Source organism: Alligator mississippiensis, chromosome 3 (genome assembly GCF_030867095.1).
Source record: "Alligator mississippiensis isolate rAllMis1 chromosome 3, rAllMis1, whole genome shotgun sequence".
Lineage (NCBI taxonomy): Eukaryota > Metazoa > Chordata > Crocodylia > Alligatoridae > Alligator > Alligator mississippiensis.
The window spans coordinates 229,362,469-229,377,262 of record NC_081826.1 but is presented as its reverse complement, the minus strand read 5'-3'; the positions used below and the strand labels follow the sequence as shown (position 1 = coordinate 229,377,262).

The 14,794-nt window shown below is 44.4% G+C and overlaps 1 protein-coding gene across 2 annotated transcripts in view; it reads left to right on the top strand.

Annotated features, from left to right (window-relative positions):
- Positions 1 to 14,794, top strand: part of MAN2A1 (mannosidase alpha class 2A member 1) — a 222,225-nt gene that overhangs the window by 180,801 nt on the left and 26,630 nt on the right. For both annotated transcript variants that reach the window (XM_006270866.4, XM_019484312.2), the window contains exon 19: positions 10,896 to 11,029. In XM_006270866.4, the coding sequence (XP_006270928.1) occupies positions 10,896 to 11,029 (134 nt within the window). The remainder of the gene's footprint in view (positions 1 to 10,895; positions 11,030 to 14,794) is intronic.

Genomic DNA, 14,794 nt, shown 5'->3' with positions numbered 1-14,794 from the left:
ACCAATATATCAAGGTCACTTTGATTCTAAGCCTACCCTTCAGAATGTCTACAACTCCCCCCAACTTGATGTCATCTGCAGTTTTACTAACTGTAAACTCTATCTCATCCTCAAAATCATTAATGAAGATAATTAATGGTACTAGACCCAGGATGGATCCCCTCAAGAGGGCCTGATACTTCCAATTAGACATTGACCCATTGATCACTGCTCTTGGAGCATGATGATCCAACTAGTTATGTATTCATCTGATGGTACTTTCATCTAGCCTGTATTTCTTTAGCATACTACTGAGAATGTCATGGGGGACTGTCAAAAGCCTTGCTACAGTGAAGTTATATCACATCTACTACTCTCTTCTCCATCCACAAAGTTAGTATTGTGTAGAAGGAAATCAGGTAAGTAAGGCATGAATTGCTCTCAATGAATCCATGTTGGGTGTTCCTGATCACCTTGTTTTCTTCTCAGTGCTAAGAAATAAATTCCTTGATGACATGCTTCATGATCATCCAATGCATCAAGGTCAGACTGATCAGTGTGTAATTCCCCAGATCCTCCTCCTTCCTTTTCTTAAGAATGGGAACTATTCTTGCCTTTTTACAGGACCTCACCCAACCTGCATGAGTTCTCAAAGATCTCTTTATTTTTTCTATAACTCTTCTTTGCTGGTATTCTTGATACTCATGTTTAAATATAAGAATGTTAATCTTTTTTTTTTTCTGAATCATGCTAAGCTTCTGGCCTTGATAATATTGCTACCACTTTATTCCACTGAGCTGAGTCATGTGAAACAGTATCTCTCTTTTATCGCGTCTGAATTTTTCATGTTTTAGTTTTTGTTAACCGTACCATCACTCTTGAACTATGAGAGTAGAATAGAAGGCTCCTATATAACCACAGATTACTTACCGAGTGCTAGTATTATTAACATGAGTATTAATGCTGTTGATAGTCTAATTATGTCTTTTGATCCATAAATGTATCCATATATAAATACTGCTTAAATAAGTTAAGTGATGCACAAAGTTGTATACAGTACTCCAGAAAGTACTCGGACTCTGTTGATCGTTATTCCCATTTTACCAGTAACTTGAGATACAAAGGTGAAAAGTGACTTGTTCCAGAGAAACCACAGGCCAGAGAAAGAATAGGGAAAAGAATCAAGGCCTCTGGAGTCTCAGTCCTTTCTTCCATCCAGTAGGCCAAACTGGCACTTTTTTAATGGAGTATGTGACAATTCAGTATATTGCCACCTGACAAATTTTGTTTATTCTCTATAGTTCTCCAAAGACAATCTATAAATCTATTAGAAAAAACTTTTTATAAGCACCTAAAAATATACTTTATCACTTGAAGGAATTACTATATTTTCTTCAAAATTATCTATACGTTTTTGTTAAAAGATTTCAGTTAGTACTAAGCAGTAATGCTTTAGTGCTTAGTACAGCACAGTTGGTAGTAGTAACCTTTCCAATGATAATTTACTAGAACAGTGGAGCAGTTTCCTCAGATGTGGACATAAACAGGGCCCTAAGCTACCTGTGTGTACATATGCCAGTGGTGGCCAGTGTAACTGGCCTTTGGAGGGTAGATGTGAGCTGACATGCAAGCATTTGTGACACTCCCCCAACTTGCTAATAGCCTAGCAGAGAAGAGGAAATTGGACCACAGAGTACGTCTACTTAACCGTGTCACTTTCACATTGCACATAGCATAAGTTAGAGGAGCCTTGCAACTGCTTACTCCTTTGGGTAATGTGAAAAATTTCATGAGAAAACCTAAATATATTGTAGGAGGGTGGCTGGATCTATCTCGGTTCCCCTCAGAACTCTCCTGCCCTGACTTTGATTGAAAGAAAAAGAAGTTCGCTGTTACCCCTTAAAGGTGAGAAAACACCACAGACCACCCAGATAGTAAGTTTCCTGGTGCTGGCTTTATTCATAACAGGGCTACATTGTTGTATCCTCCACACTAATTGCCTCATTAGCAAGAGAAGTGATCCAGCTGCTCTAATTAACTCTTAAATCAGGGAGTGTCCCGGCCCTGTTAATCTGTCTCCACCACGCCAATTAACTCATTAGCAGGGAGTGTCTGTACTGTATCTATCAGCTCCCAGCAGGGAAGCATCTTTGCTGCAGACTCCCCATGCCCAAAAATGAGCGCATCACAGCCTTTAGCTGCCTGGTGGGGTGGCCAGCCCTGCACGGCTCTTGCCGTCCACACGCCTCCCCAGGACCCTCTGCCTTGGGGTTCTTCTTGCTGCTTTGTTCCCCAGGAGCCCTGGGTCCTCCCTGGGCTGCCCATGTGGTCCATGGGCTTTGGGTAAGTACCCCAAGTCCTTACCAACCGGCTACGGCTCTTCTGTGTCACCAGTCCTTGGCCCTTCTCCGGATGCCATCTCTCTTCCTCTCCCCCCCCCCCCCCCCCCCTTCTCGGTAGTCTCCTCCTCCTCCCCCAGTGTCCGAGGTCAAAGTGCATTCCCTTGCAGCCAGGCTTATGCACGCGGCAGTGGGTTAATTACCCTAATCTTCCCTGGGTGTGTTAACTTCCCATACCTGTATGGGGTGCTCCCCGTGGTTACCCGGTCCCATGGCTACCCAAGTAATGGGGCTTCTGCCAAAGCCTCTGTTACATACCTCCCCCCTTAGTTCAGCAAATCTCCAAATCCAGCTCCTGCCTGGCTCTTAGGGCATTTTCCTTGCCTATACGGAAGAAGGACAAGACATCGATGTTCCCATTCTTCTTTGCTCGATGTCTCACTGTAAAATAAAAGGGTTGTAAGACAAGAGACCACCTCATTAGTCTGGCATTATCCAATTTGGCTGTTTGTAGCCAGTATAAGGGTACATGGTCTGTGATTAATACAAACTCCTGCCCTATTAGGTAGTAACGAAAGAGTTCTACCCCTACTGGATGGCCAGGCTCCTGTTTGATTGTGGAGTATCATGTCTCCACCAGAGTCAGCTTTTTGCTGGTGAAGGCTTATAGGCCTTCCTTCCCCCCCTTCTTCTTGGAAGAGGATTGCTCCCAGGGTAATGCCTGACACATCTGCTTTCAGGAAGAAGGTTTTCTTGAAGTCTGGGGTGTACAGAACTGGGTGTTGGCATGGGGCTTCTTTCACTTGCTTGAAGGTTCGGGGGGCCCTGAGGTTCCACTTGATCAAGTTCCTTTGGCCTTTGGTCAGTTCTGTCAGGGGTCTTGCCTTTTCCAAACCCTGGATGAACCATCTGTAGTAATTGGCGAAACCAAGAGACACTCGTAATTGCTTTAGTGTCTGGGGAAGGGGGGTGTTGTCGGATTGCCGCCACTTTGTCTGCCACAGGTCTTATGCTACCTTGCCCCACCGTAAAGCCTAGGTATTGCATTTCTCTTTTACCTAATGCACATTTCCAGGGGTTGGCTGTTAGTCTGGCCTGTCAGAGTTCTTCCAGGATTTTTCACAGATGTTGGCCATGGGTTTTGCAGTCCCAGGAGAAAACGATGATGTCATCGATATACGCGGCAGCATACTCTTGATGGGCTGCTAGCAACTGGTCCATCAGCCACTGAAAGGAGGCAGCCGCCCAATGCAGTCTGAACGGCATCCATTTGACTTGGAACAGGCCCCAGGGGTTCCCAAAGTCCATCTTTTCTTTATCCACTGCAGCCATTGGGATCTGCCAGTAGCCCTTAGTCAGGTTCAGGGTAGAGACGTACTGGGCCTGGCCAACTTTCTCTAGCATGTCGTCCACCTGTGGCATCAGGAAAGCATTGAATGTCGCGATTTTGTTCACCTTGTGGTAATCAATGCAGTCATATTGAGCCATCCATCTTTAGGACCACTACCATCGGGTTCCTCCAGGGGCTCCTGCACTCTTCGATGATTCCTAGCCTATTCATTTGGTCGACTTCCTGCCAGACCACGGGCCACAAGTGTCGAGGGAACCTCCTCCAGTGGTTGTGTACAATACATCCTGGCAGGGTCTGGATATGATGTACCAGGCTTCTCCTGGTAACTCGTTGAAGACGTTTCGGAACTATGTTATCAGGGCCTTCGGGTTCTCTTGCTGTCTAGGGTTGAGCTGGTCATCGACCTCTGGTCTAGCTGGGGATCCCTCCATTTCTTGGAGCACCCTGGTTTCTTCCCCTTCTTCTAGCTTGCATACCTCCTTCATCCACCCTTCCTGTCGACGCCATCTTCGCAGTAAGTTAATGTGGTAAATTTGCTTCCTATGGGTGAGTTCTGTCCGGAAGACTTCATAGTTAACTGGTCCTGTGTGCCTGGTAACCTGAAAAGGTCCCTGACACTGTGACAGCAGCTTGTGGGGATTATCGGACAGTAGCACGAGCAGCCAATCTCCTACCTGGAGTTCCCTTTCGGCAGCCCATGTGTCATAATGTTGCTTCTGTCTCTCCTGGCTCTATCCCAGGTTCTTCTGGGCTCTCTCTCAGGCCCTCTTCAGTCTCCCTCTGAAGCTGGCCATGGCTTGGGACTGGGCCATGTCCTCTGGCCCCGTTTCCCATCCTTCACATATTATATCCAACAGTCCCCTTAGGCTGTGGCCATAGGCCAGCTCAAATGGGGCATACCCTGTGGATGCCTAGGGGGCCTCCCTGATGGAGAAGAGTAGGGGAAGCATCATCACGTCTCATCCCCAAGGGTCCCCTTGTATGCAGGCCCGGCTCATCCCCTTCAGGGTCCGGTTAAGGTGCTCCACCAGGCTGTCTGGAGATGGTAGATGGAGGTTCGCAGCTGCTTGATCTTCAAGGTGTTACATATCCCCCTCAGTATCTTGGATGCAAAATTCTTCCCCTGGTCAGTGAAGATTTCCTTGGGGATCCTGACTCACTCAATCCAATTCATGAGGGTCCTGGCTGTTGTAGTATCCGTCACCAGATGTAGGGGTACAGCCTCGGGGAAGCGAGTGGCATTGTCGATTAATTACCAGGATGAATTGATACCCTGCCTGGCTGTGGGGAAATGGCCCTGCGATGTCCAGGGTGACTCTGTCAAAAGGCCACCCCATCAGGGGCAGGGGCACTAAAAGGGCTTTTAGGGGCTTGGCCACCCTCCTCTCCCGCCCGTTTTCTGGCATTTGGGGCACTATGCCAATACTTTTCCACCATCTTATAAAGGCCAGGCCAGAAGACCCATTGCTTCAGGTGGGCTTCTGTCTTATCCCGTCCCAGATCTCACCCCCATGGGGAGCAAGTGTTTCACCCATAGCAAATCCTCCCAGTACCTTTGGAGGACCAAGATCTGCCATCTTTCCTCCCCATCTTCCTTGTCCTCCACATGATACGGGATGCCCCCCCTCCCTTACCTTGAACAGAGGGCTTTGTCTCATCTTCTAGGGGTCCACCACCTCATCTTCGTTTTTGGCCAGTTGGGATTGCCAGATGTTCTGGAACAGGGGTTCCTGTTTCTGCTCTTTTCAGAAGTACTCATCCCCTATGATCTGCTCCACGTCAAGGTCCTTTTCTCCTTCCTCAGGGGTTCTGAAGCAGGCCGCTCCTGGGTCTTCCCATTCCCCTGCTTTCTTCACTAGGATCTGAGTGACCACCTCCTCCATGTGGAGCCAATCAATCCCTAGGAGCATGGGGCAGGGGAGGGTCTTGGCTAATCCCATTGCAATTCCTCCATGTGTCCCAGCACTGTGAGCCAGATTTGTTGGTGCTTATAGGTATGTGAGGCCCCATGGATGCAAACCACACTTCCGGGACTCTCAGGGCTCCCCAGGTGTGACGGGATGGGGTCTGCCCATATCATGGACCACGTGCAACTTGTGTCGACAGTGGTGGGGATGATGGTATTCCCCACCCTGACTTTGACCACAGGCTTGTTCTGGTGACCTGGTCTCTTGTGCTGGCCAAAGCTGCAGTCCCATCTTCTCATCGTGGGGGCTGTCCATCAGCACCTCGACTTGGGACCTTCGTGGACAAAACCAAGATACGTGCCCTTTCACTGCACACCTGTAGCATACTATTTCTCTCAAGTTCCAGGTCCAGGGTTCACAACCGGGGGCCCAGGGGCTCTCTTCCCTCCTCCTCTGGCTGGGTCCTGCCAGGTGGTGCCCTATCCCAGTTTCCCCTGGGCACTCCTTCCTATGGGTATCCCCCTCTCCCTTTGCCGCAGTATAATCCTCAGCCAACCGCAGAGCCTCCTCTACCATCTTAGGCTGGTGGCGCTGTACCCAGCATTGGGTGTTGCTTCTGAGGTCGGTCAAGAATTGCTCCAAAACTGTAAAGTCCACCACTTCTTCTACCGTTCAGGTTTCCGGTTGCAGCCACTGCTCTACTAGGTCCCTGCGGGTCTGGGTTAGGCGTGGGCGGGATCCCTCAGCCCCTTTTCGGGCCTGGAACTTCTGGCGGGATGTTTCAGGGGAGATCTCAAGGTGGTATAATATAGCCTCTTTCACTTTCCGATAGTCCCAGGCCTCGGCCTTGGTGAGAGCCCAATAGGCCACTTGTGCTGGCCCAGTGAGAAGGGGGCCTATCTGTACTGCCCAGCTGCTAGGATCCCATTTTGCAGCTGTGACCATTCTCAAAGGCTTCCAGGTATGCTTCCACATCATCTTGAGGGGGCATCCTGGGGAACCTGGCCCCTCCCCCTCCTCTCCCCAGCGACATCTGTTGGGCCTCGATTTTTTTTTTTTTTTTCAGGTCCTGCTGGCAAGAGAACAGCTGGATCCATGCCTTGCTGCCCCTGTAGGAGTCATAGGGTGATGCTGTGAACCTGTTGCTAGTCTATCGGCGCTTGGGTGTCCATGGACTCCATGGCTCTTCGGGTTTTCTAGGCTTTCCCAGCCAAGGCACCAGTTTCTGTGGGAGGGTGGCTGGGTCTATTTCGGTTCCCCTCAGAATGTTTCTGCCACGACTTTGGTTGAAAGAAAAAGATGTTCAGATGTTTGTCACCCTTAAGGGTGACAAAACACCAGAGACCACCCAGATGGTTAGTTTCCTAGTGCTGGCTTTATTCATAACAGGGCAACATTGTTGCTTCCTCCACGCCAATTGCCTCATTAGCAAGGGAAGTGATACAGCTGTTATAATTAACTCTTAAATCGGGGAGTGTCCTGGGGTGTTAACATCTCCACCAAGCCAATTAACTCATTAGCGGGGAGTGTCTCTACTGCATCTATCAGCTCCCAGCAGGGAAGCATCTTCGCAGCAGACTCCCCATGCCCAAAAGTTAACTCATCACAGTCTTTAGCTACCTGGTGGGGCAGATGGCCCCACATGGCTCTCGCCCTCTGCATACTGTCCCGGGACCCTCTGCCTCAGGGCTCTTCTTGCCACCTTGTTCTCCAGGAGCCCCAGGTCCTCCCTAGGCTGCCTGTGTTGTCCAGGGCTTTGGGTAAGTACCCGGACTCCTTACCGGCTATCTGCGGCTCTTCTGTGTCACCAGTCCTCAGCCCTCCTCTGGATGTCATCTCTCTTCTTCTCCTTCTCTCTCTCTCTCTCTCTCTCTCTTCTCAGTGGTCTCCTCCTTCTCCAGTGCCCAAGGGCAACCTGCATTCCCTTGCAGCTGGGCTTATGCATGCAGCGCTGGGTTAATTACCCTAATCTCTGGGTTTAGTAACTCCCCTCACCTGTGTGGGGTGCTCCCTGTGGTTACCTGCTCCTGTGACTGCCCTAATAATGGGGCTTCTGCCTAAGCCCCTGTTTCAATATATTTTTAAAATCCATAATTAGAATCCACTTAACTGGACATCATCAAACAATTTGCCCTGTGGAACCCTGCTTCCTTAAGTAAAGAAGACACGAGAAAAGTGATGAACCTTACTAATGATCCCCTGTTACAAGCTTCATAGAAATATTTATTGATCATTTTAGCATTCCTCATATCAATTGCATCTGCTTGGAAGATGAAGAAATTCTATCAAACCATTAAGCTGTCCTGTGGTTCATAAAGTCACCACCAGTTCCCATCTCAGCTCCGCGTAGATGGTAGAGTCAGATTTCCACCTATCACAAAAATATTTTGCATCCTAGGAAAGTATGACTATGTCTATGTCAGGGGTGGGCAACTATTTCATGTGGAGGGCTGCTTACCGAGTGTGGGCAAGCTGTTGAGGGCCGCATGGGTAGCCCCGCCCCTTGATAGGGGAACCAATAGAGAGGAATCCTAGGTATCTGGACCTCTTTGACAAGGAGCCCTGTTCCTGAGCAAGTATACAATTCCACATCGTGAACTAATAGTTGTTGGCCCGATACAACTTCACGCTATATGATTATACAGTCAGTTTTTAATGTGCGCATCTACCTCTACTTTTGGTTATATGAGATGAGAAACTCATGTCCAAAAAAAGTATCAATTTCCACCACAAGTTTAATAATTATCACCATACAGGTGATACACATGTTCCTTTTATGGCCTAGGACCACTACCAATATTGGGTTCCTCCCCTTTGGCCTCTCTACTATCCCATGAGTGTTTACAGAAGTTCTTGTGATTGTGGTTCATGCACCACAAGAAGTCAGAGATTGTGGTCTTTCCTTACTTAAATGACTAATTGATAAAAAAAAAAAAAAAAAAGTTTTACAGCAGAATGCATATTGACCAACCTTTGCGTAACCATAAGACATCTTCTGTTCACTAGATTTCATAGTAAATTACCAAAAAATCCATACTAATGCCAGTTCAGTCCCTTAACTTCGAAGGGACTCTCTTGGACACAGTGGTCACCAGGTTTTTTTTTCCACAGAGGTATTTTCATGCGATGATGAGACAGATTATCAGTCTAGAAGAGCAGACAAGGGACTTGATAAGATTGTCTATCTCCCTCATCAGCCACATGGCATCCTGCACTTTGTGATGCCATAAGTCAGACCCCAGAGAGATACAAACTTTTCTACAATCTATCTACTTTCTGAGATGGAAAGTAACATACCTACATCTGCTCAGTCCTCAGAATGAGGCAGTAGACCAGCTGAGCAGTCATGTCAATCCACCCTAAGCTGGAAATCAAGGATTCAGTCCTCTTCCAAGTGTTTGCAGCATGGCAAGTTTCCAAAAATAGACTTATTTACAATGGAGTGGAATGCAAAGTGCCAGCTGTTCTGCTCCAGGGCAGACTTTGAAGATGAAGGGAAGGGGGACAGGGCAGTCTACAATCCTTATCTCATGCCTTCCTGATACTATGGGTGGATAGGACCTGTGGTACCTTATTCCCTAATCACATTAACCTGTGAATCATAACAGACGTATACCAGGATTGGACCAGAATCGTGTTGCTATAACTAGCCTGGCCAAGACAACCCTGCTTTTGGGACCTCCTGTACTCATATTGATAAGTATAGCAGAGATGTGTTCCCCTGCTGCTGCTTCATGACAAACACCCTCAGTGAAATGGTGGAGGGTGCCACTCAGGCCAACTTTTACTCTGACAACATTGATTTTTGAGGGTTTTCTCACAGTTAGAGTGAATCTGTACCAAACCTTGTGTTAGGAATGTCTTAACGCATAACAGAAAAGTTTCCATTAGTTCTTCTACCTTGTGAAACAACCCTCCTCAAGGTGCCCAATGCAGGTTATTTCCCCAGTATTGTCACAAGTCCCATGTATTTTAGTTTAAATGTTGGAACTGAGAACCAGTTATATATCCCTCAATTTTATCTGGCAGCACTCTTACCCATTGTCCCCAAAACAAGATCTGCTGTTTTTCTTGTGCCTATTACACTAAGTTTCCTAAAAGAGCCAAAAAAGGGCTTCCCATATGTCAAGAATCCAGCCTGCCAGTGAAAGCTGATGGCAGTAACACTCACTAAGTGAGCCAGTAGTATCTTCTTTGTTCTAATGTTGATCCGTGAAGACTGTTTTCCTGCTGGTTATCACCTCCATCAAACACATTTATGAGATCCAAGCCCCAATACTGGATCCTTTGTGTATGGACTTGTACAGAAAAGTGGCATTCTGTACCCAAATTCCTGCTGCAGCTTATCTGAGCACATTTCATTAGTATTCTTTCCCCCCTGGTTGTATAATTCAAGATGTAAGGGCACCCTTCACATGTGCAATATGAAGAGCTCTGGTTTATTAGAGAGAGAGAATCAAACCTTTGAGAAGGCTACCCCTGCCTGTTGGTGGTCATAGCCGCAGATTCAGAGGCTCATCTGGCTTTTAGAGCCCCTGAATTTCTCCAATTCAATTTCTAGTTACATCAGCCTGGACAAAGGCTTACCCTTCTTTTGTGATAACTGCATTCCTCCAGTCCTCCAGCTACCTTTGCTGCTTCCTTCCATAGGGTTTTTGTGACAAATTTATAGTCCAGCAACATGAAGTTTGGCATATACCCTTATTGTGTAATTGTGGAGGCCTCCTAATGTGACATTGTCTTTGGTACAGCAGTACTCTAAGTCAGTCTTTGCCTAAGTAGACTCCAAGTCCCACCTGCAAATATTGTGGAGAAGTATTTGAAGAAGAAGAAGAAGAAATGATTTAACAGTAACTGGAGTTCCTTCATCATGTTTTCATGATTTGTCCACACACTCATATAAACCCTGTACTCCTTCACCTCTTCCTCAGTCTGCCTCTTTGAAACTCCTTTTGATTTAAAAAAGAAAATCCACCTGGGGAGCCAGATTGCATACTTTGTCCTTCATAACCTTGGTGTATGTGTGTGGCTGCAGGGGAGGTGGCAAGGGAAGCAAGAGGTGGCAGGCAGGTAAGGAGAGGAACACTGTCAAAATATTTCCAGTCAAAAGGATCAGGGGCTGAGCTCTCCCACATGTAAGAATGTGCTTTGTGTGCAACATCTCAGAACTCCAGTTACCAGTAACTTCCTTTTATCTTTGTCATTGCTGTTTGCAGTAATAACATGCATATAGTTAATAGAGAAATACACTGGGTTTGCATATGGTTAATAGAGGAATGCCTTGAGTGTACCAGCCTAAACCCAACATTTGTATTTCAGGCCAATTGGAAGTAATCATGGACCGTCGACTTATGCAGGATGACAACCGTGGCCTTGGACAAGGTGTCCAAGATAATAAGATTACAGCTAATCTCTTCCGACTTCTACTAGAGAAAAGACATGGAGTAGATGCGGTAGGAGTAATTACAGAAATGTGTTAACTATATTTTTAAATAAAACTAAATATTTATGCTACTTCTACCATGTTAAATTTAACTAAAAATTGACACATCTGACCAAGCAGACTTTTCTCATGTAATGTAAATCAGAAAAGGTTGAGATTCTGATATATGATAGAAAATAGTTTGGTTGCTTTCCTGTTTTTTGCAGCAGTTAACCTTTGAATTCTCCCTTCTCTTTTCTTCTACTTTGTGTTTTTACTCTTCTTTCATTTTTCTTTTTTAAAACAGTTGGGAACAACAAATTGATTGTCACGTACAAGCAGAAAGTAATGGCAGCAGCTGAAATACTTGAGTAGATTTAACTGAATATACGGTTTATAAAAATGGGGAATGGTATACTGAGCTTATGATGACTATACAAATAAGTTGGAATGAATTTGTTTTATATGAATATCATTAACCATTGGTTATGGTGAAGACACTTGAATGGTACCACTTAAAGATAAACTCCAGTACTTTAAGATTAGAAGATCCTATTCATGAGCTCCTAGTTTACATCCTTCAATATAACACACAAATCATAACGTTGTACTTCCAATGTCTATATCAAGTCCATAACTTTTTGTTGACTGGGAACCTGTAGAAAAGTATCTAATCTTTATTTGAGACCTCATTAGATAGGAAAAACAACACTTCTTTTGGAAGTTTGTTGCAAAGCTAAATCCACTCGATTGTTTTTTAAATAAACGTGCCTTAATACCATTCTGAATGTGTCTAGTTACAACTGTGGAATCTTCTTCACTCCATAAGATTAAAGAGGCATCTGCTTTCAGAAATTCATCTCTTTTTGTACTTAAAAACCATAATCAAGTCACTTCTTAACCTTCTCTAATAAAGTACATATCTTGAGATTTTAAGACTACAATATCTTATCTTTCAAGATGGCTGTCACTTCTCTGGCCCTGAAAGCAGAAGGGTCAGAGTCCGTTTTTAACCCTCTCGCACCCTGAGTACTTTGAGCTGGCTCAGAATAAGTGAGCTGCTGCATGCAATCTAGTATCTTGATAAGTTTTGTGGTATGAAAACCACTTTTATTATTTACAGGAATTTATTTAAAGAACTTCTTAAAGTAAAGAAGTAACAGTCTTGCTACTGCCCTTGTAAGGTTCTGGGCCTAGCCTATTTGCTGTCCTGCCACAAAGGAAATTCTGCCTTCCTTAAACACTCATTACAGAAGTGTCTCACAGTCTTTGTCTCTCAGTCTGCTATAACTCTGATTTTCTTCTAAAAGCAAGGTGCATGTTTTATTCAGTTGTGTGTAGTGTGCAAGAAAATATGGTAAGTGCACCATTAAAGTTATGAATTGTCAAAATAAAGATGACAAATAATGTAAAAGTTAAGGTTCCCAGAATAACTTTAATTCTTCTACATTTTATGTACTATATTATGCGCTTGTAATCTGTTTTTCATTAAATCACAGAGACCCGATTTAGATTTGCCAGGTACAAACATGAATACTAAGTTCATGATTTCCAAGAAGTGCAAAATATATCGCTGGGAGGCAAGCTGAATAGTCAGAAAATACTCTAATCTCTTCTTTTTCCCATTGATTGATGCTAAGTACTTGTGTACTTTTTGGCTTGTATTATTGGGCATATAATTATTTTCAGCTTCCCAGAGGTGAAAGAATTGGATAGACCAGATAGAAATGGTATGTAGAAGGAGGTCAAAGAAGTCTTCAAAAGGCAAAGCAGTATTTGGCTGTTGCTATTCCACTCTTTTTATAGATAGATTGGCAATAATCCCTTTTTAACCAATTGTTTTGTTCAACCATCACAGGATATAATGTGAATTTCTTTCATTATAGCCACATAATTTTTGTTGTTCATCACTGATTCCAAAGAATGTATTTTCTAGTATGGCACACTGACTTCATGCTGTGGAAACCTTCAAATGGAGGGCAGAGGGTGTTTAGCAAAAGAAAAGATATCACATGTAATTTATACCAGCTAGATGGTTTAAAGACATGAATTTTTCAAACTTTAAATACATTATGACTGACCTGAGGTCTTCAGGGATCATCAGGCTATCATGTGGAAAAGGAACCTTCCATAACATTATTCAACATAATTTATAAGAAGTTTAGAACAATGGTAATTTTCAGTGCTGATATCATTGGTCAAGAAGTTAGTAAATGTTTCAGATATCTCTTCAGTTTTACAAATATTTTAGTGTTCTTGGGATTATATATGCAATATATGTATTAAAAATTATTTCAGAGGACCATATGATATATAAGTGAATAAACAACAATTGTGACTTGATAAATTCAGGAGTTTCTAGATTAGGAATTTTAAGTGCCATGAAAAATGTAATTGAAAGTTAAGCTTGAGGTGGCATTTTGATCTGCTTGCTATTATGTGTAATGTGAATGTGTAAGCAGAGAATTCTACCCTGGGGTTCTTTTTGTTTTGGTTTAGTTTTTAATTGTCAGTGATCTTTTTCTAAATTTTTTTCAAATAAAGTTAAAGCCATTTAATACACAGATAGTCAAACTTCTCTTGCTGCAAACTGGAATGACCCACTCACTGTCAGAAGCAGGTGGGCAGGTGCTAGCACCTTGCCATTGCGCTGCCAGTTGCACCCCTTGCTGAATGCTACTGGAACCGTACATCTGCCAGGTGGATCCAGAGATTCCATGGGCCAGATCTGACCCACAGGCCATAGGGTGCCCACCCTTAATTTAGTAAAAATGGCACAGATGTGATTCATGATAGGGAAGATAGATGTAATACAGGCTATTCCCTTACTAATTTGCTTTTACTGTGGTACACAGGGTTTCATTGTGTCCCTCAATAACATAGGATGAGAAGTACAACAAAATGTATCTGACTACCTAGATCTGCAGGTCCAACTGCCTCTTCTCATTAACAGAAGAAAGAAATAGTATTTTTACCCAAAGTCAAAGGCACACTGAAAATTAAAGGGTATAGCTCACTTGAGCAGAATTTAGTTAATTATTGAGAGTCATTTAACAACACCACATGGGAAACTGGGGTAATCAGTGGATCTCGGGGTCTGCAGACTATATTTAAGGGGTCTGTGAAAGATGACTATGAACAATTAAAAGTATGTTAATACCCACACTTGCAATTCAAAAGGGTTGGTTCCTCCATTTAAAATATTTTAGGGGGTCCACAAATAAAAGGTTGAACACTACTGCTCTAGAACATGAAGATGTTGTTCACAATCCTTTAAGTGATAGGGCTTCAAAATGTCTGCAATAAAAATATATAAATTGGGCTAATTTCCCTGTAGCATCCTTTGCCCTGGTTCACACAGTCCATGAATTTAGAGAGAAGCCAGCTTTGAATTCTGTCTCTGAATTTGCACCCTATCCTCATTGGGAAGCTAGCAGACTGTGGAGTTGGATGCCTATACGGTCAGGTGGGTGGCCAACTGGCTTAGGGACTTCACCCAGAGAGTGGTGGTGGATGGTTCCTTCTTGGCCTGGAGGGAGATGGGCAGTGGGGTCCCGCAGGGTTCGGTCCTTGGACCGGTATTATTTAATATCTTCATCAGCGATTTGGACGAGGACGTGGAGAGCACCCTCTCCAAGTTCACTGATGATACCAAGTTATGGGGCAAAGTTAGTACACCGGAGGGCAGGAAGCAGATTCAGGCCGACCGGGACAGGTTGGATCAATGGGCAGAGAGAAATAGGATGCAATTTAATAAAGATAAATGTAAGGTACTCCACCTGGGAAGGAAGAACCC